We start from the raw sequence: 21,894 nt of genomic DNA on the forward strand, positions 1-21,894 counted from the left end.
ACACTCCGAAAAACCATGTTGTAATTTGTCACTTTTCTTCACACATGCAAGCAAGAATAAATCAATTATGTACAATAATGATGATAAAAAGGTAAAAACAAACAAACAAGCAAATAAAAAACAAGTGATGCCCTGGCTGTGGGGCAGCAGTACTTTACAATAATCAGTGCTAAAAAACAAACCCACACTCTGTACTCAAATATGTAAGAGAAAACATCATCAGAAAACAGAGACAACATGAATACCTCACAGACAGTGACTCACTTTGACAAACAATCCTTCACAGCTGTTTCACATTACAATGACTGCTAGTTGGCAGGATTTGTCTGCAGTGAGTGAAGTCTGGCAAATCAACACTTAACACGTGACAGCTGATGACTAACAGGAAAAGCCAAACGATCTGTTCCCAGAGTGCAGGTGCATTGCATTGTTGGAAAGTATGCAGAGTGTACAATCCAGTATTTAAAATGTATTTTACCATCTAAACTAATAAAGAATAAGCAAAAAGCATTTTCACCAGTTTGTTAACTCACATCTTCTGATTCTTGAAAACATCTTTCATTCAAACAGTATTCAGTTTAATTTACTTACTCAGATCCTTTACTCAAGTAAAAGTACTAATAATACTCCGCCACAAGTGAAAGTCATGCGTTCAAAACCTCACAAGTAAAAGTATGTAAGCATGATCAACAAAATTAACTTTTAAGAATGAAAAGTAAAAGTTGCAGTAAAACGTTCCCTCTCAGTGTTTTTCTATTATATCTGATGTTTGTGGATTAATGTGCTGCATTAATGCAGCAACACGTTTCAAGCAAGTTGGGACAGGAGCAACAAAAGACTGGGAAAGTTGTGGAACGCTTTAAAAACACCTGTTTGGCACGTTCCACAGGTAAACAGGTTGATTGTTGACAGGTGATAGTATCATGATTGGGTATGAAAGGAGCATCCAGGAAAAGCTCAGTGATTCACAAGCAAGGATGGAGCGAGCTTCACCACTTTGTGAACTCATGATTGCATAAAGGATTTTAATACATCGGCTCAGGAACACTTCATAAAACTGTTGCTGGTAAACACAGGTAAAAAACTTTTTTGGAATCTGGGTGGTAGGTACATTCTTTTACAGTACTACAGTACTCTTTTACATTCTTTTACTCCAAAACGCACGCTAAAGTGCCCTCTTGGGAGCCAAAACGCGTGCTAAAGTGCCCCCTGGGAGCCAAAACGCGTGCTAAAGTGCCCCCTGGGAGCCAAAACGCGCGCTAGAGTGCCCTCCTGGACGCCAAAACGCGCTCTAAAGTGTCCCCTGGGAGCCAAAACGTGTGTTAAAGTGCCCTCTTGGACGCCAAAACGCGCGCTAAAGTGCCCCCTGGGAGCCAAAGCGGGTGCCAAAGTGCCCTCTTCAGTGGCGAGGACACGCTATATGTGTGCTATATATGTTTTTTTCCTTTCCGCCCCTGCCCTTCAAAAAGTCTGTGCACGCCACTGTTCTTTTACTCCATGACAACCAGGTGAAACCGTGTACCCAAAAGTCTCTAGGTTTGAATTACTCAACAGAGGTTAAATGCGTGAGATTCGGTAGACTGTACAGGAATGTAATGTGCATCACAAGAGCTAAGGAAATGTGCATGGACAAGTGTGCCCTGAGTCTCCCATTCAAAATGCTACAGTCTCTTCAGTGTAACACACCTCAACAGGACAGATAACCAATGGGGCGGTGTTCTTCCCGTTGTCATGAAGACAGGGGTTGAAGTACGGATAGAGAGCCTCAGTGAATGCGCACCCGCTGTAAGTGTAAACGTGAGTCTTTGCGTCTACGTTGTAGAAGGACACCAACCCTTCCTCGTAGTCCACGAAGACGCCGACTTTCTGAGGGATTTCCTGCAGGTGGAGGGCGACGGAGGGGCCGGCACAGGCGCTGAGATTGCCACCTTTCCGCCGGCAGATCGCCCAGTAGCCGTTGTCAGGGCGCACCGTGATTGCCCCCTTCCTGTTGATGGACTCCCTGGCCACGCCAAGATCCCAGTCTGTTTTATCTCCAACCTGGAGCACATCATACAGAACAGAGAATTAGACAAGCAGACTAATGATGCATCAAGAGCTGCTGTTCAAGAGTCCGATAACAGCTGTTTTCTTCGGTCTGGGACACAGCAGGAATTGTATTGCGAGTTGACCTAATTGTCATTTTGGTCAAGGTCGGATCCACATTCACAGGATTCCAGTCACTGATGGAGTCGTGTTACGCTGTAATCTCTAGTGTTTGTTGGACACCACAGCAGAACATACTGCAGCTCCACATTCTACAGCCACAAGGGGGCGTGACGAGTCCTGCAGCTGAGAGCTGCTGGCAACCTTGATTTTGACGTACAGGAAGTTCATCAAGCAGAACAAAACATTTTCACTGTAACTCACTGACTGATAATTGGTTGCCATAAGACATAACAATATCATTAATAATAAAAGAGTAGAGGGAATATGAGCATTGCTAAAAACATGTTGACTGAAAGTCCAGCTCCCCCCAAGATAATTTAAGACCACGTCCATTTTATGCCTCATTAAAGACACTGTATAGTTTCTTGTGGGCGTTCTGCAGTTGTGAATCCACTTTGGATAAGGGGGCATTAAGACTTCCCTCATCCTTCTGTGCACACATCTGCCTCTTGTTAGCATTAACTTGGTTTTGTTTAGTTCTTTTAGTTCACTGTAGTCTCAGATTAAACATTCCATTTGAGTTTCTCCTGGGGTCATGGTCCGTCATGGACCATCCTTGCGTTCCTGCTGTTTACCCCTCCCTTGTGGTTCTTGTTTGTTCCCTCTGTGTCTGTTTTTTGTAGGCGTGGCGCTCAGTTTCCTCCTCCTGCTATCCCTGCAACCCATCAACTCCTCCTGCAGTATAAACCCCAGCTCGACCTTCCAGTCGTCACCAGATTGTTCAGTTTGTCAATGTGGGGCTAACGCTAAGGCCAAGCTCTGAGTTCATGGATCTGTTCTGTGGACCCAAGTCCAACATTTTCTCCTAAGCTTCTGTTCTGTTTCTGCTATTCTGTCACATTATAAAAGCCATGCCCATCTTACAATAATCCAAGAATCTTTTTTTATGGTTGCGTCATTATTTGAAATACATAAAAATTCGAGACTGTGGGAATCTTGAGACACATTTTATCTTGACTTTGATTTAAAGGCTAAAGGTAGCTGTGCTTCAGATTTCGAGCACGAGTTTGTAAGGAGGGGTCGGCTGACGTAGAGTCAGTAGTGTAAAGTCTAACTGGAGTGAGGCGCCTGATTCCCTACCTGAACCACCCAGTAGTGTTTTCCAGAGGTGAAGCTTTGTTTCCCCAGAACGGAGACGCAGGAGTCGAACCTGCGAGGGTCGTCGGGGACAGCGAGCTTCCTCTGCTGGCAGCCAAGGCTCACCTGTGGATCATCATCATCATCATCATCATCAGCAACTACTGAGATGGAATCAGGGACATTATCAGTAATCATCATTCTTACATAATCAGGGGCGGACAGTAACAAAGTATATTTTTTTGAGTGCTGTACTTCCTGTTACTCCTTATTTTGAAGCACAGCTCTGGTATCAGCAGATTAACTATTTTCTAAAATGTGATTCGTCACAGGGGAAAAACTAATCGTTCAGCTCAGAATGCTTCCTGCATTTTTTTTGAACAGTCCAACTTGAATCTGGTCGTGGCGACGATGGCAACGGCGGATAACGCCGAGGATTTCTTACCACCAGAGCAGCCGTGGCCATATCTGAAGTCCACGTCTGAACAGTCAAATCAGTTTTAAATGCTTGCTTTGTTTAACTCAAACTTCAGCATTGCCAGGAGGAATTCAGTGTCCAACCTGAGAAAGCATGTCGAGACATGTAAATATTTGTTTGATGAACAATCCGTTGACCTCAAAGATATTATGTATTTTTAAAAGGAAGTACTCAAGTACTTTAACTTGCATTGAAGTAATATTTGACCAGGAGTATCTATACTTTGACTCAAGTAATGGATTTCTGTAGTCTTCATGATCACTTTGTTGGGTTGGTTTGTTCAGTTGTGTTACCGGTACCAAACCAGACAACAGACCTTTTCCACAACAGTGTTGCATAAGTTAGTTAGTTAAGATCTATTTACTCAGGAAATCTCATTGAGCTCAACATCCCTTTTTCAAAAGAGTCCAGAGAACAAATTACGCACAGAGTTGACAGCAAGACAATTATTCAAAAAAAAAAAAAAAAAAAACATCACACGCACAGCCCCACCAATTAAAACAGAAATATAATCTAATAAAACCCTCTCAGAGGACTTCAGGCTGTGTTGCAGATTATTCATGTAGTAAGGTGCATAGCACGGAAAATCATCGGCCATCCCCAGTTCAGAGTTGGTATGAGGAACTCTTAAAGTCAACCTGTATAATGATGCCTTCAAGATGCCAACGATAATCATCCGATCTTTTCATACACTTACTCACAGTGTTGACTGCGGCAGCTGTCCTGTGTATTGAACTGAATTATGATGGACAGTACAATGTTTTTTTTATTTTCAAAGGAGAAGGCAAATGAAATATATTGTCAGTAAACAAACGTTCACTATCAACTGTATGTGATTTGCGAGGTACGTTAATTACGTCATTACGTTACCCTCAAAGCATATTTGCTGTTGCTAATTGGCTGCACATGAACTATCTATTGCTATGAAATTTCTACAGACGGTACTTGATGGTGTCATCAGCATAAAAATGAATATCACAGTGCTGAATTGGAAAACAAATATTTTTGTACAGAGTAAATAGCAGTGAGCCTAATGTTGATCCTTGAGGGACACCTTTGTCAACCATTTGAGGATTTGATTTTAAACCATAAGCAGCAACAGTGAAGTGTCATCAGGGAGGTATAACCTGAACCAGCTGTAAAAAGAGCAGCTTACAGTTTTGTCACATATTTCATTCAGTAATCATATAATTTACGATCACAGTGTACCTCTTTTCCATCTGGGGACAGAATCAGCCAGCCTGCAGCAGTCATCGGATCCAGAGTTACGTCCGCTAACGAGGAACAGAATAAATGGATGAGAAGTATAATATTTACACCAATGCAGTCCCTCTGCCTTCATATCTCTTAAAATATATGTGATATATGTGTTCCAGTAGTGGTTGTATAAGTGATGTTATAGTAATTTTTGGATTATTTAGTTCTTCCAGGAAAAATACAGATGGCCACTTTTGGTCTTATTTTTAGGCAAACTTGGTGACACTATTAAGTTCATGCACATACCTGCATACTGAGTCGCTTTAATCACTTCTACAAAGGAAAAGAAAATGTTGTCAGTTGTTAATTTTATTTCATGAAACAACATTTAGCAAATGGCCCTTGTGCAGTAGAACTGTACGGAGCTGTTATGAGGATATATATTGGTATTTTGCGACATATAAACACGATATGCTTATTTATCCGACAGGTAATAAGACGCTGCAGAAGTTACAGACCTTCTGCAGACAGTTTGTTTTCTAGTTCATGGCAGAGGTCCACCAGCTTGGAGAAAGCTCTCCTCACTGTTCCTACATAGTTGTCTGAGTGGACTGTGACCTTGGACCAGTCCCTGGAGGGCAGTGGAAAACTCAGACAGGGGAAACACTATAGTGAAACAGGACGACAGCAACACACACTGCTTGTGAGCACATTTATTAAGTGCTTGTATTTATTAAATGAATTCAGCATAATTTTTAAAAATAACTTGAGTGTTCAGGGCTTCCTAACCTGTATGAGATGAAGAGGGTCCTCGGAGTCCTCCAGCTGCTGCAGCTCGCCGTGTCCCCTCTGCAGGTCACCAATTTCCTGCTGGAGCTTGCTGAGAAGCTCGGCCGCTCCCCTCTCAGCTGCTTGCTGCCGCTGCTCAATCTCACTGAGGAGCAAACTCTGGTTCCCCTCAATGGCGCTTATCACCATGCTGGTGACCTTAACACTTGTCTGGATCTCTCGTTCTTTATTTATCTGCAGATATCCAGAAATCGCTGTTAATTATTGTGTAAAATTATGCAAATATAAGACAACGCAACATGACAATGAACTGTGGAAACTTTCCAGTCAGCTGTTGGCCTGGAGCATAATCACAGTGTCCCTGCTCAGTCTTTAAAACTGCAAGGACATTCATATTCACGACATCCACTCATTGCACTTTCACAAATCGAGCCAAAATTCATGAATTCAGTTATCCAGGCGCAGTAGTGGCTTTCATCTTTAATAAAAAAAAAAAAAAAATCAGATTTGAGGACACAAAGGACTGAAAAGAGAGTTTGTTCTTCTCACAGGAGGAAGCAGCACTGCTTCAGACACTAGAATAAAAATCCATTATTTAGGCCTGTGTGTCAAACAAGGACACCACAAGAGAAGACTGCTCTGAATTCTCACACAGGCCTTAATAAAATATTTTTTATTTGTTTTTATCATTATTTTGCAATTAAATCAAAATTAATTCCTTGTTTGGGTAATAAGAATTTTTCCTCTTTGATGAGAAATGATGACCTTTGATTTTCATTGGCACTGTTGGGCGATGCAAATAGATTCACCAGTGTAGCTCCTTGGTGGTTTTATAAACAAGTCTGCTGCCATGAAGCTGCACTTAGCACAGTGACACTTTAAGCTAAACGCCAGCATGCTAACACGCTAAAAACAACAATGCTAACATGCTGATGTTTTCCACTTTCGTCGTCTTAGCATGTTAAGCTAGCATGCTGATATTTTCCATGTTCGTCTTCTTAGCATGTTAAGATAACATGCTGATATTTTCCATGTTCATCGTTTTAGCATGCTAAGCTAACATGCTGATATTTTCCATGTTCATTGTCTTAGCATGTTAAGCTAACAATGCTGATGTTTTCCACTTTCGCCGTCTTAGCATGTTAAGCTAACAATGCTGATGTTTTCCACGTTCGTCGTCTTAGCATGTTAAGATAACATGCTGATATTTTCCATGTTCGTCATCTTAGCTTGTTAAGCTAACAATGTTGCCAACCCTGCAGCTATATTGCTAGTGTGGCTAAAAGCATAGCATTGTTGTAACCTATTGTGTACTTTATCTGGGAACACTGTTGCTTTTCCTCCTACATTATGGATTATATCTCTAGATTATATTTATGATAACTGTGAGCCAGAGCATTTACAGTTAAAGGGGGGCAACACACAAGTGTCTGTTGCTTGTAACTGAAAAACATGAAAATAAAACACTTACTTTGGTCAGCTGCATTGACGTCTTAATCTCATCAAACTGTCTGATTCTGGCCTGGATCACCTGTTGAAACTCTGTTCCAATCTTCTTGATCTGAGACTGCAAATGTGAACAACAAGTACATCTTCAAGACCACTGTAATATAACTCTTAGAATAACCGAATAAATAATGATAATTTGTACAGGGAGAAAATATACAGTGTATTGGCAGACTCAGCAGCGTAAACCTTCAGGGGCATGGACTGATAAACATAAAATTAAACCTCACCCTGATCCTCCTGCTCTCCTGCTCCATGGGGATAATCTCGTGGTGTTTGTGGTCCCTCTCTGTGCATCTCATACAAACAGGCGCCCTGTCTGTCTTGCAGAACTTCTCCAGGAGCTTGCCGTGCCTTTTACAGAGGTGACTGGTGGTGAAGGTGCCCGGATCTGTCAGCATGTGCTTCGTCATCAGCTGGTCCCTCAGATGAGGTGTCAGGTGAATTTCACAGTAGGACTCGCGGCAGACGAGGCACGACTTGACCGCCATTATCTCGCCTCCCTTGCAGATGTCGCAGGGAACGTCATCAGACACAGAAAGTTGTCTTGGGGTTCTTTTCTTTGTGGGAGCTGGCTTATATTTTGGTGTGTCCTTCAGAGACCTTTTGATTGAATACAAATGTGGATAACTGAAGTCAGACATGAAAAAAGATCTGTTATTTGATATTAAAGACATGGTTTAAGAATATATCCACAGACCTTTTAAATTGCTCCGTGATGTCTTTTAAGCCTACGTTGATCCTGAGTTCAGGGCGTGTTTTAAAGACCTCCTTGCATAGTGGGCACTCCGACTTATGTCTCGTATCCCAGAAGCGTTTGATGCATCCCAGGCAGAAATTGTGCCCACATGGGATGGAGACAGGGTTGTTGAAGATATCCAGACAGATGCTGCACCGAAACTGTTCCTCGGACAATGCAGAGGCCATTTTTCTGACTGAAGAATCATATCAGTTTATTTATACACCCATCCACCCAAAACTGTGTGGATTTCTTGTACATATTATGTAAAATGCCTTTGAATAAAAAAAGTTTTTTCTTAGATTTTTACTGTACAAGTATTTCATACATAAATACCTGCATAACCTACATTAGCTTAATTGTCAAAGGTAGTAGTATCCATTATAATAAGATGGTAAGAAAAAAAGAACTGGATTTGCCCAGAATTTACAAAAGTACAAGCCAACAAGATGATTTAAAATTAAACAAATTGGTCCATAGCCAGGCTTAATCCCAAATTGAATTTTCACCTTGAAATCAAATAAACTGTTCAGTATGATGTGAGGTGAAAGGAAGCGGCCATGCGGTGATGATAGTACAGAACAATAACTGGATAAGTGCAGTGGGCAACAACAACAATATGTCATTATATGCAAGTATCAAACAAATACTTTTAATACCCCCAAACCCCGCGATTGCTTTAACATTTCCCCATCTTTTTACCTTATATGTCTGCTGTTATCATATATGTGTCACTATATGCACTAACATAGTTTTCATGTATAAAACAAGACATTAAACATTTACAAAAAGTCCTCGAAACTAGAAATCCTGCACAAGACTCAACTGGACATTAAAACTAAAATAGACTAAGATTACTCCGTCTAATATAACATGTGTCCCCGTAATTTGTCATTTTTGTTCTACCATCTGAGCACTGAGTGTGGGAACTCACTTTATTTCTCCCTTTGAACCTATAGGTTTCTTTAATAAATCTTTTACATGACAGTTTCATTTATTTTCAGGCGTATTAAAAAGTTTAAATCTGCAACAAAGAAAAGTTTAACTGATTCGAACTGCGTCTGGCCCTCGTCAATTTTCAGAAGTTTTCATATTTGTCATTTTGCCTTCAAGTTTTCATACAGTTACTTATTTACTAAGAGTTACTAATAAGCAATAAAATAAATGTAGTGACAAAAATTATGTTATATATTTGACTGTACCCTTCAATAGCATTTAAATATTACAGAGGTCTTTAGGATCTCCTGTATTTTTAATACAGCAGAATCTAACTTCATGTTTTTCGGTAAATTCTGCACATCTGCAAGAACAGCAACCAACTTCCTTTTTATCCAGAAAGGCTTTCTCGCCCATCACGGTGCTTTGACTGGAATTAAAGCCTGCTGACTCTCAGGCTCGGATGATTTGTCGAGACAAAAACTTCAGATCAGATGTATAGTGAAGGAATGCTGCTGCACAGGTGAGAACAGATAAGCAGTTTAGAAAACATTTATGAGGAACAGGAGTGCTCTAATGGTGCCGTTGGCATGGGTCAGTGCCAGGTAATTGTAATATTATAGGTTTGAATGTGACATGGGAATGCTGCATGTGACTTTTCCCATGTCTGCTCTCTACTGTTTTGTTACTGATACACAAACTGTAAGCAGGAGCATAAAAATACATGTAAGTACCTCAAATAAAAACAGTAATGTTTTAATACATCTAGCGCTTGAAATGCTATTGCGTGCACGCATGATGCAATCCATTTCCATGTTTTGGTTCATTCGTGCACATGAAATAAGTGTATATCCTAAAGTATACATTGAACACACAGGTATGCTATCAACACCAACTAGACCAATTTTCTCTCTATGTCCACTCCAGGCTCCTCACATAGATAAAGCAAAATTTTATGCTCTGCATTTTTTGGTGCATTTTGCTGTCAACTTCCCCTCAGAACTAAACGGTTGAATAGATCGATTGCTAACGAATCCCAAAGCCCGAATCCCAACATATACGACCGTTCCCCAAAGGACATACACGTAGGAACATCGGAGGGTACCAGCGACAGGTGTGCCGGGAACGGGCCTTGCGTACCAGGCCCTAACTTTGTGAAACAGTTGCAGCTTGTTTAGGTTTACACAAAAACTGCTTGGATAGGTTTGGGTTAAAATAAGTACGTTAGTTAAGTTGAATTACATACGTGATGTTAGATGAGTACATTTCTTACATGAAAATCACACATGTGGACTTTCTTGCCACTATGTCACCTGACTTCCTCCTTTACTACCAGAGTAGCAGCGTAACAAAAAAAAGGGCTGTTTCCATCATGCCCACTTCGACTGTCTCACCTCTGAGCATTTTCCTCTTGTGAAACATTGCTGGAATTGTTTCCATTCATGGCAAAAGTCAGTTTATCTGCTGATATCTCATAGTGTACAGTTTGTTCTCACTCTTCAAGCTGTCTGCTTAGTATAAAAAATGTCTTACCCTTGTGGATCGACACTCCGAAACAGATGTGTTGCCAGCAGTTGTATGATTGTGGTCAAAACAAACTCTTCCCAAAATAAATTAGTCGTAAGCTCCTCCCACACTGACATCTGTCAAAAAGAGCTCAGCAGGTAATTCTGGTTCTCCTGCTCAGCCGTCGCGAGGATTTAACGTTACGTTTCAAGTGGCATTCACTGTCGCTGCAGCTCCTGCCTACAGTTTAATTAAACATGGAGATGCAACATGTAACACGATAACTAGCTAACGTGTGATAAGTTTGTCCCCTTTTACCTCATTCAACAATCATTTATTCGCCTCTGGTGGCCTCAAATATTTATTCAAGCTTTTGTCTGTCGTAAATGTCACGAAAAATGTGATCTAGATTTAAAATTTAGCTGAACTCAAGCATGCATGTGTCACTTCATCATAAACACACCAATATAATGTTTGGGGGCTCATGCATTTGTCTTGGCAGACACTGAATCGTCATGACAGTGTGATGCTGAATTAATAAACAGGTAGGGATGAGAGTGGGGTGCACAGTGGCTGTTTCTTATCTGTTTACAACTCCATCTCTTGAACATGGATGACTGTCGTGTCTAACATAGAAGCAAGGTGACGTTGGCACCCCGCCAGCCTGGGTATGACCCCCGTTGTATGAGTTTGGGGCCTACCTGGATCAAAGTGGACATCCAATCAGATCTGATCGCCTGATGTGTCACCATCATCACAATGAAAAGATGCCACTTTTGCTGTAATTGATAACAGTTTCTGAAAACAACTATATAATTTGATTAAAGCTGCTAATAAAAATGTTGTTTATTGCAGAGGTGATATGTGAACATGATTTTGGTGAAAAGCAGTAGTGGAATATAACAGTTAGGCTGTTGCTTTGCATCTTTTCATTGTGCAGGATGCCGAGTCAGCAAAGCCGTCACAAATTTGAGTGAAACGCCATCAAGGTCTAAACCACCGATCAATCAATCAATCAATCAATCAATCAAAGTCACATCTGTTTTGATTGGCCAGACGAGGCTCAGACAGTTAGTCCATATTTACTTCTAACTTAGACAGATTTTTCTAACACCATTTACACAAGTTATTGTGTATTAGAGAAAAGGATCCTGTATCTGTGACTACGGAGCTGAAAGCAAATTCTCTGCTGTAGCGTTAATGTGTGAACACACACACACAGCACACACAACGCTGTGTCCAGCTGTTAATGTCGGAAGACTTTTTGTTCACTGTCAGGGTTGTAAGATATCACTCTCAGGACGGACTGAACCTTTTCTACTAGTGAGTGACATTGTGAATGCAGTGGGATGGATGTGACTGGGTGGCCAGTTGGTGATATGGGCTGGGTCTGGACTGACTTGCTGTTCGGTCCAGATGTGTGGACTTTGAGAAGGCCTGCTTTAGACCCTTTGCTCACATATTGGCAACAATTCTTCCATTGAAAATGACTAAATGTCTCATTCATCACTGCGAAATTATCTTTATGAGCATTTTCTGATCTGGTGCCTCAACGGTTAAGGTTTGGTTTGCTACAGACATTTAAAATGACTTAAAGGAAAGGAAACCACCTTCAGTAGAAAAACCTGTTTTCTAGCTTTGGCAGAACAAAGGTACCGTTGGTGGGAAACAAGTTTGAAGAGTTCGCGATCTACAGTGTCATTTTCACCCAACATCCTGCCTAAGAGGTGAGCGCCGGCCTCAGGAAGCCCTCCTTGAAGCTAGGACACAGTCTAGGACTCAAGGAGAAATACATGCACATGTACACAAATAAGTGAAGAAGAAGAAGAATTTCAAGCATAGCACTGAGGTGGATCAACAACAGTGATGTTGAGTGACTTCAAAGAGCTGGCACGACCTTGGCCAAAATACCAGCTGTGTTTCCCAGACACTTGAGAAGAGAACCACTGACACGTACGGACATACGCCAACATGCCATTCGTGCACGACGGAACAACCTCGCGTAACCCTGACCGCGATTTTTCAGGGAAGGACTCACTTTTTGCTCGCTCGCATAATGAGTCTGAGACACTTACTGCAGGTTGTGAGTCACGCTGCTCGTAAATCGACTTCCTTTTCCTGATTGAACACAGGAGCGCTCCACGAAGGCACTCTGAGCCAGGGGGGGTCAAATAATGTGGGGGGAATATGCATCGTCTACACATCACCCAGCGCATGCAGGGGCGATTTAAACACTTTTAACAAGTTCGTTGTGGGACATGAGAGAAATTTACGACTGTGTAACTGCATTAGGTGCGGGCACATCAGTCAAAACGCACCCCAGCGTCAGAGTCCTGTAATGAGGTCTTTACAGTACCACATCCTGCGCTGAGCCTGGCGCTATCTCCAGCCTGTGCAGAGGAGGAAGTTAATCATTAAAAAAGTCCTGCAGGCACTCAGGTGAGAAAGAAAAAAAAACTGAAATCCAAGTAAATGATCCTGCCCTGTTGGCGTCCTGTGAGCCGATAACGTTTGATGCAAGTGCTGCTTTCCTACTTCCTGCAGCTGTAAAAGGAGTAATGCAAGAATCGCAGATCATCTCGTAAACATTTTGTCGAGCGAAGAATCACATTCTTCTGCTGGAGATAGTCCCGCCCGACTGCTAAATGCTAACAAAGATGAGATCCTCGTTCACAACGTACAGTTTTAACAGTCGTACCTTGCAGACGAGCATCACGTCTACGCCAAAAACAATGCTATGTGGGATTAAGATTAAATGTAATTAATGTTTTTATGTTACACCTCCTAAGTACATTTGCATTTCAGCAGTATGACATAACACGACCGAGACTACAAGGAGGGAGGCGGATATTTAGCACTGAGTTAGCATATAAATAAAGCTACAGTAATTTATTTACTAATAAATTAACCTATAATGATTACTAGGAACACGCTAGCCCCAGAATGCTAATGGTTAGCTTGTTTACGACACGATATTTGCTGTCCGGATTTTCGGTTTGAATTATTTTAATCATTTTAAGTTTGTTCTCGCAAACCAATGTAGAAAATAATCGATTAATGGAGAAAATAATCAGCAAATGGATCCAGAATGAAAATTAGCAATAGTTGCAGTCCGGCACGAAACTGATGAAACTGAGCTCCACCTCAACCAACTACAACTGTAAAACCAACAGTAATAGAAATCTACGGATACAATATGTGATAGTAGAACAGTCCCAGAGGGACAGTTTTCTCTATTGAGTACTTTAAGTACATTTTCCTGATTATACTTTGATCAGAATTTTACTTAAATAACATTTTCCGTGCAGGACTTTTACTTGCAACAGAGTAATTTCACAGTGTACAGTGTACTTTAACTCTGGGATCTGAATACTGTGTTCACATGCAAAAGGAGAGATTACTGAGCAGCTGCAAATGTCATAGAAAAGAAAATTCTGCTACGAATGTATGACATTAATTACGATCAATTATGATATTAAGCTAAATTTGAGTGTTGGATGCAAGTTAACAGGAAGCAGTGTTGTGATGTGTCTCTTGGCTGAAGTTTATTTTTAGTTCCTAGTGTTTGAACCTTTATCACTACATACAAGCTACACTGTCTGCATGCCCTTGTTATTAAATGTATGCTGTCTGATATCTGCACTGAGATTTTTAAAAAAATTAACTAGTAATCATATTTTATTACATCACATTTCGGCGTCCCTTCTCAGTAATTATCCTGAATTTACCAGAAGACTAAAGACTGTCGTTTGAGAAAGAGATACGCTTGCTTGCCTTGTACTTTATTGTCCCCAAGTGGAGAAGTCAGGACATTACAGGAAATGCTTTCTATGAAAATGTGTTTAATTAGATTATGTTTTTTGGAAGGTAATTCTGAACATACTCCTTTTTATACTTCTTTTATAAGACCAGCTTTGTAATTCTCTGACTGACTAGTTGTCTCACATCACAGCCAGAGTCCTGTGACAGAACATTTGTTAGTATAATCTGATTTTAAGGTATTTTATTTTATGGTTCGCACACTCGTGCTAAAACAAGACACTTGTCAGTTTGCGTTAAACATGATAGCATGGCTTTAAATCTGTTTTGCATCCTCAATGCTCATTGGGATCATGGAAAAAAAAAAGCTTTCAATCCATGCTTCATTTAAACCAGCAGTGCCATTCATTTCTATCAGACTTCACTATTCGCTCTGGCTCCTGCTCAATCCATCAGTCTTTAAAATCTGGTAGCAAATATGTAGTTTCATCTTTTAAAGACTCTCAGTCATCTCTTGAGAAAGCTGGGCACTGCAGATTTTAGCAAACGTTACTCAGACAGGGGTAAAAAGTGTATTTGCTGGGGACTACTTTTAGCGGTGGATTGATACACATTTGGTTCATTCACGGTCATTCACAAAAATACAGAATATCATTATATCTTCATATCATATCCTGTAAGTTTAGAAATAGGTGAAAAGAAATTACGGAGGAAAAATGTGCTGAAGTTGTTTATTTCTGACATTTTTAATTGCACGTTATAGAAACTCGTAAACTAAATGCCTAATTGCAAATAAAACAATAATAATAAATTAAGGAATGATTACCCGTTTTGAGGTTTGATACAAGAGACAGATACAAGTCAGCCACACTTTAATTTATGACGACTATGATGTGCAGCCAGTGAAATATACAGAAGAAGGTAGAAATTCACTTTAATGACCACAGAGGGCAGTTAGTAGAATTCATACACATCTAACAGAGCTACAATATTAAATAACAGCAAAACACACACCTGCAGTTTACTTCCAATGACATGCCACATGTACACAAGACAAATAAGTACCAAATATTTCACATAATATACGAAAACTTAACCCTTTCAGTCCCAGAACAAGAGTTTTTTCGCTCTACTAGATAAATTTAACGATACATTGATCAGCCTCCCACAGTCTTGCACATGTTGCTTTTCAGAATAACCAGGACTGCTTGTGTCTTAAGATTTATTTACCAAAAGCCAACCACCAAAAGTGATGCTTGGACCCCGACAACAACCCCCAACAAGAGGTTACAACCAAGTGTGCCGGTTCATTTTCTTCAGAGGGACCAAAGCTATTGATCTGTTGATTGACAGCAAGATTTACCAATCGGATTATGTGCGAGCCTTAAAGACTGATGTGGTGAACCTGTGTCTTTGATGGCAGCTGTTGAGCTTCTGATGCACAAATCTGGCACATGCAACAGAGCTGAAAGGCTTCACGAATCAATTCTTGCACAGAGAGGTTAAATGAAAGATGAGCACGCTTTGGCAGTAAAATGTGGGGATGTTCAAACGTGCTGCATAAAATCTGGACTCACTTTTAACTATTATTATTATTTCATTATTATTATTTGGATGCTCTAATATAGCTCTTATATTGATTCACATTCAAAACTATAATACAAATCTTTAAAACTAAATTTATAGCAAGATATCTTATAAATACACTATGATAGTTTGACATCCGGTAACAAATCAGATAATAATTAGTCTGTAGGACTGCATCAGTAAACAAGGTGGGAGATTAAAGGTCCGTCTTCACTAAATCCACTGTCGCCTTCACTTTGTGAAAGATGTCTTTGTTCTGCTTCTTTATCCAGGAAATTTTGAAGTCTCTCGTAATTCCCTTCTCTTTCATCTTCTCCTCCACCTGGAAAACAAGGACATTTGTACCAATAATAATGATGATTATGATTTTTATCAGAAAAACGGATGAAAGCACAGCTAAAAGCGTTGTAAGATTGGTAAATGTCAGTACACACTGATTGAAGCGTAGAAGCCGAGAATGCCTCAAAATCATGCGCTAATTTTTTCTTTATAGATAACGACATAATCAACCTGTTACCAAGAAAGATCAAGGAGTAGCCAGTATTGATCAATGCATCAGACTGATCCTGTTTCATGTGAATACACAGCCTTAATAATGTCTTCATGCTGTTATGCCATTCTTTATCTGAGCAGCTGCTGGCTGGCGCAGAGATGGGAGCTGATGGCTGCTATAAAACAAGATCGTCTTCTTTAATGAGGCGACTGAAATTATCTCTGGAGCTCAAGAAATCGGACTTTTGCTTTCTTGAGATAACAAGATCGACTAATTTGTCAGCACTCAAGAACAAGCTTCTATGCTTTTAAGCTGTTATGTTTGATTTGTGCCTTCGAAAGGGTTACTGGTTTTTGTGTTTGACGGATCGGTTTCCATTGAATGTAACACTGACTGACTGAGCTTCACTGCTCCAACTTGTTAGATGTTACTCATTAATTTTCCCGACTGGCTGCAGTATTTTATTACTCTTTATGTGAAGCTTAACTGTTCCTCTGCCCAGAGCTGGAAATGGGTTAATGATCTCCCAACACCTGGTCCTTGGACCTGTGCCGGTCCAGGAAACGCTTGCTGTTTGGCCGTGAGGAACCAATGTGATTAAATCAAAAAACTAATAATTAGATCATTTCACAGGCTGTTTATACTCGGTGCATTTTCCTCATTTTTCAGCATTTTTTCGTTAAAGTAGGTCACAGATCATCAAGGTCTATGTGTCTGTTACTATTCGCAAGCTAAATGCGAATGTAAGCCTAGTGCTAAGTGCTAAGTGCCCAGACACGCACTTCCTTATCTCAACCTCAGTTTTACGGCCTGTCCTTCCAGATTATTTCTAGTATCATATCATTTTATATTTACAGATCCGGGAAGATGACAGAGAGCAAATGTGTGAGTATAGCAAACATGCAAAATCCATTTAATGAGGGCGGAATAGATTTTTATGTGCTCCAATTAAATCATTCATTACAATTTAAACATGCTTGCAAAAAATCTTTTTTTTTTTGGTGCTCGGCATGTCCCATCTGACCTTCGGGTTTGAGATGCAAAATTACACTCACGGCAATTACCAGATTCAAGATGGCGTCTGTCACAGCTTGGTCACTCAGGTCGATTGTGGATTTCAGTGCAGTCAGCTTGATCGTAAACAACTGCGTCTTATCTGGTAGTGAAATAGAATTAAAGATAAAATGGAATAGAAATAGATTAGAATATATCTGTGGTTAGAAATATGCTGCCACATGATCAATGCGATGCGTAGAGGCGAGATGGACTCACCGTTGTAGCACATGAAATTAAGTTTTTCATGACAGGGCTTTTCCACCCACTTTCCAGGGTGAGTGGCATTAATCACACTGGCAGCACAGCTGTTATTTATGTTTAACGGGTGTCCCTCTGCCCAGTTTCCAAATAGGTAGGGAGCGTTATCTGACCACCAGATCCAGGATCCGCGGTGCAGGCCGAGCCAAGCCTGCTGTCTCTTCGGTACCGCCTCCTGGATCCTGCTGTTCTCAGTATGGTTCCTCACGCTGGCCAGATCTGAGTGGTGATTCCTGCAGTAGGACCGAGCTTCAAAAAAAGTCTGTTCGGCATCTATAAAAACATATCTCTCAATGGACATGGACGCCAAGCCTGAAAGAATTTTGAATGTTTAGTTGGAATTATTTGCATATAAAAAACAATAGATTGTAAAACCCCAAATATTCCTTTTTGCAGTGATATAAAACTGAGAAAAGCAGCAAATCTTCACATTTTAGAAGCGTTTCTGCTTGATAAACTACTATTTACACCTAATTATCAAAGTAGACATTTCACTTTAGTTACTTGTCAGATTAATACTACAAAATATAGTCATAAAATAAATAATGAAGTAATATTATAAGTTAAGATAAACTTTATTTGTCCTGGGTGGGGATTCACAAGTTTAAGTATATAAAGCAATAAAATTTAGCTCCACCTTTACCAGCTGCAACTTTAAAGTGACAAACACATGAATGCATCCTTATAATCCAGTACCATGATACACATTCTTCTGAAATGGGCCATTCTGCATCGTGAGTGCTTTATTTTTCGTACTTTCAGAATATTTTGATGCTAATACCTTGTAGTACTTTTGCTTAAAGGTCCAGTGTGCAGGATTTAGGGGGATTTACTTATTTATAAAGAGTTGTGTTTTTGTTACTTAAGAATGAGCTCTATATATCTACAGAGGAAGTGGGTCCTGTTTCACGGGGTCTGCCATGTTGCACCGCCATGTTTCTACAGCAGCCCAGAATGGACAAACAAAGCAAGTGGGCCTGTTGTGTTTTTCACGGCCACAGTAGGGGAGGGTGAGATGAGGGGTGTTCAGTTGGTTGCAATCTGCAATCTCACCACTAGATGCCACTAAATCCTACACACCGGACAATTGAGAAAACACTTGAAATTGAACTTGACTTTTACTTCTAACAGTAGTATTTCTACACTGTAGTATTGGTACTTTTACTCAACACACCAAGACCCACAATGTGCCACTCACCTTCTACCGTTTTGTTATAGCAGACAAAGGGGTATTTTTCATGGCAATTGTGATCCTTCCAGACACCTTCCTGGAAAGCAACACACAACCATTGTATGTTTTCCATTGTATGTGGGCTACCATCGCTCCACATTCTGAAGATCCTCCCGGTATCTCCATAGAAGGAAGAGTCTTGCAGAGACCAGGTCCAGCTCAGGGGTCTGTCATGAAGGCCTATCCACACTTCTCCCTCATAACTACCAGCAGCCGCTATCAGCTGTGCCATGTCCTCCATGTTGTCGATGGTGGCCAGGTCCTTATACTTTTCTCTGCAGTACTGCTGGGCTTCCCACCACGTCTTCAGTTCCTCAATTAAATGGTAGCGATGAAGGCATGAACAGAGGCCTGAAGACAAAGGAAAATTTCTCATGGTAATCAACGGCAGGGTGACACCAATTAGTCAAGTTGCATTTACATCCATGTCTGTCCAGACTGACCAACATTGACTGTTGGTTGGAAACACACTTTACGGAGTTGTCCAGTACACACAAATGTGTTCAGAGAACACATGGAAACTTTTGACGAACACAGCCGCATATAAAGTCAATGGAAAGACATGAATCCACGGGGAAAGATGGGTCCAAAAGGAGAATAAGATGAAAGACAGAACTGGTTTGTGGTGAGGACTGAGTTCAGTCAGAGGCTGAACCGAACTCACATCTGTGCAGCTGCTGTAATGCTTGTTTGGGTCAAATAAACACTGTACAAAAGGTCCAGTGGTCAAATTTTCAGAAATTCTCACTTTCTGTGTGAGAAAGTGCCAAATAGGGCTGCGTTTTCAGGTAGCACCCGAAAAAAACAGCTGCTGAATGAAATGAAATGAAAGACTCTTATCGGTTGATTGAGTTTCCTCGTCTATTGGTTCTTTTTTTCTTTCTTTTGACATTCTGAATTATTTGAACATGGACACCTATGTGTCTATAAAATATCTTCACAGCTGGATTGACGTTTTTTTATTTTTGTGGATGAAGCCTAAAGATTTTTCACTACCACCATTTTTACATTTTCTCTCAAATGAAACACAACACAAACATGAATACACATGCGGACTGACCTGATAAAAGCAGAACAAACAACATGGGCCTGCTAATACCTGAGGATGAGAAACATTCTTCAAATCAAACTGTAAATGAACTGTTTAACATATGCAGGATGACCAATACAATTAGCCATAAAGTCAATGCAGTTTTTCAACTAATAATAACAATAATGTGAATATTTTGCTCCTCAGTTAGTTATAAGGCAGCCAAAGCCAGTTTGTTTTGATAAATGTAAGCTTTAATAATAATATTACTATAATATTGATAATAAACTTTATTTGTATAGCACCTTTTGTACAGGAATTGCTGCTAAAAGTGCTTGACAAGAAAGAAATCACATGCACCAAGTCAGTGTTTTACATAGAAAAGACAGAATGGACATAAAAACAGATTAAAAAAAGATATAAAATAAGATGCAGAATAAAACCTACTTAATAAAATAATAATGATAAGAAGGATGAAAATAAAAATAATGATAAATCAAAGTGCAGCATAAAATAATAAAATATAGGTACAAATCCAAAAACATTTTAAAAGCAGTGCATAAGTGTGAGGTAAGCTGCAAAAGTTTCAGTATAATAATAATGTAGAAATAAACTGAGGACGCAAGCTAAGGCAAGAATAAACCATATTTATACGAAGAGATGAGGCGAGAATACAGGCAAGCAACAAATGGAGACGACCTGAGTGCTGAAAACAAGGGAAAACACATGGACTAAACACACAAGAGGCGAAGTGATACATAAAACACAGAAAGACAGATAAGATCTCAAGATAAAAAGTCTTGTCTTATTTCTTACCTGGACATACTGGACTGCAGGCTGGTGACATCTTGTCCATCTAAATCTCGCCGAATTGCAAAGTACGACCTGGGCAAATGTTGCAACCATGCCTTCTTATGTCCCTTTTTCAATCCCAAGATATGCAAAGCAATGACCATCTCAGCTCCTGGCAGCTGTAATGTGATCTGTTGCACCTCCTCTTATAGCCCTTGCATTGATTAAAGCCTCTGTCCCATCCCTGCATCTCACAGTCCTTCGAATCACATTGAGAATTAAAATCAGAATAACAGTAAGATTTGAGGTATTTATCAAGAGAACAACATCTCATTTTGAGATTGACAATTTCAGATCTTCCCGGAAGTGAAATATTACTTCTATAAAAATGTTGCACAGTGTTTCTACTGGTTTCTACAAGTTTAAATGAGCCACAGTTGAGGAAAATGTTGTACTATAGCACAAGGCGGTAGAAGTAAAGGTAACTGTGCTGCTCATACAGTGTTGGATAAGGTCATGGATGGCTGAGAAAATGTTGCTGTGGTCTTGTGCTGTGTTCAAAGATGCAAAGGAGATGCAAAACCACGCGGCCTCACCTGATGCAAACAGCATGCTAACATGAGGTTCTGTCTGGTTCCTCGTTTGGATAAGTGAGTCTACCTTTGAAACAAAATCTACAGTACACATGGCACTTTACTTGCCTTCTTTGTTGAGACTGACTTTGTTTGGTTAGATGGATTATCTAGACCTCTTCTTGTTAATGCTTTTAATTGGTTGTCAGGTTAGGATTGTTGCACATTCAAATGAGAGAACCAATCAGAGCTCAATGAACAAGATCAGTACATTTTAATTAGCTTACATTTGATTATTTTTACATTTTATTTTTAATACGATGCTATGGGGTGAACTAGTTCTACACTGAACTACACAAACAAAGCTTGATCCTTGTATACACTACATGGATCAACACCTGGTGAAGATGCTGATGTTGTGCCTGAGACATGTAGCTTCAGTCTTTTAGCATTATATCAGCCATGGAGTAAATATTTCAGACCCTTTTACAGGATTTAAAACGTGTCACAAGAAAACGTCAGCTGGAGACGAACTGCTCAGCTGACTCACAGAGTTTAAGCATTAGCATTAGCTTACTTTAGCTAGCAACACTTTCAAAAATCTGTCTGCTGGCAAGACTCATCAGCATTTTATCTGACAAAATCCATGGTTGTCTGCGAGAAGTGAGAGGCCTGCTTTG

The 21,894-nt window shown here is 40.1% G+C and overlaps 2 protein-coding genes across 3 annotated transcripts; both read right to left on the minus strand.

The window, feature by feature from the left end:
- Positions 1-1,367: 1,367 nt before the first annotated feature.
- On the minus strand, positions 1,368-10,529 carry LOC121626281 (E3 ubiquitin-protein ligase TRIM39-like). The gene is made up of 10 exons (XM_041964698.1): positions 10,464-10,529; positions 7,956-8,190; positions 7,486-7,858; positions 7,221-7,316; positions 5,750-5,983; positions 5,479-5,626; positions 5,267-5,293; positions 4,973-5,037; positions 3,289-3,411; positions 1,368-2,040 (listed from the first exon to the last, which is right to left on the minus strand). The coding sequence occupies exons 2-10, from the start codon at positions 8,180-8,182 to the stop codon at positions 1,654-1,656; spliced, it is 1,680 nt and encodes a 559-aa protein (XP_041820632.1). The 5' UTR covers positions 8,183-8,190; positions 10,464-10,529; the 3' UTR covers positions 1,368-1,653.
- A 5,395-nt stretch (positions 10,530-15,924) lies between these two features.
- On the minus strand, positions 15,925-20,728 carry LOC121626223 (macrophage mannose receptor 1-like). 2 transcript variants are annotated; one of them, XM_041964573.1, is made up of 6 exons: positions 20,667-20,728; positions 19,881-19,919; positions 18,788-19,171; positions 17,548-17,862; positions 17,340-17,431; positions 15,925-16,104 (listed from the first exon to the last, which is right to left on the minus strand). In XM_041964573.1, the coding sequence occupies exons 1-6, from the start codon at positions 20,704-20,706 to the stop codon at positions 15,979-15,981; spliced, it is 996 nt and encodes a 331-aa protein (XP_041820507.1). In that variant the 5' UTR covers positions 20,707-20,728; the 3' UTR covers positions 15,925-15,978. The 2 variants fall into 2 exon arrangements, with proteins under 2 accessions (XP_041820507.1, XP_041820506.1); XM_041964572.1 differs by having other exon boundaries at positions 17,548-17,901.
- Between the last annotated feature and the right edge of the window lie 1,166 nt (positions 20,729-21,894).

This window comes from Chelmon rostratus, chromosome 23, assembly GCF_017976325.1.
Source record: "Chelmon rostratus isolate fCheRos1 chromosome 23, fCheRos1.pri, whole genome shotgun sequence".
In the NCBI taxonomy this organism is placed as follows: domain Eukaryota; kingdom Metazoa; phylum Chordata; class Actinopteri; order Chaetodontiformes; family Chaetodontidae; genus Chelmon; species Chelmon rostratus.

Bases quoted from the DNA above. Each gene is read 5' to 3' on its own strand.
- LOC121626281 (XM_041964698.1), bottom strand. From the start codon at position 8,182: ATGGCCTCTGCATTGTCCGAGGAACAGTTTCGGTGCAGCATCTGTCTG. The intron at 7,317-7,485 runs GTGAGGTTTAAT...TCACATTTGCAG, and splicing joins AGGAGAGCAGGAGGATCAGG to TCTCAGATCAAGAAGATTGG. The intron at 5,294-5,478 runs GTCTGTAACTTC...TTTCCTTTGTAG, and splicing joins AAACAAACTGTCTGCAGAAG to AAGTGATTAAAGCGACTCAG.
- LOC121626223 (XM_041964572.1), bottom strand. From the start codon at position 20,706: ATGGACAAGATGTCACCAGCCTGCAGTCCAGTATGTCCAG. The intron at 19,920-20,666 runs GTAAGAAATAAG...TCTCATCCTCAG, and splicing joins CTGCAGTCCAGTATGTCCAG to GTATTAGCAGGCCCATGTTG. The intron at 17,432-17,547 runs GTGAGTCCATCT...TTTCACTACCAG, and splicing joins TAATTTCATGTGCTACAACG to ATAAGACGCAGTTGTTTACG.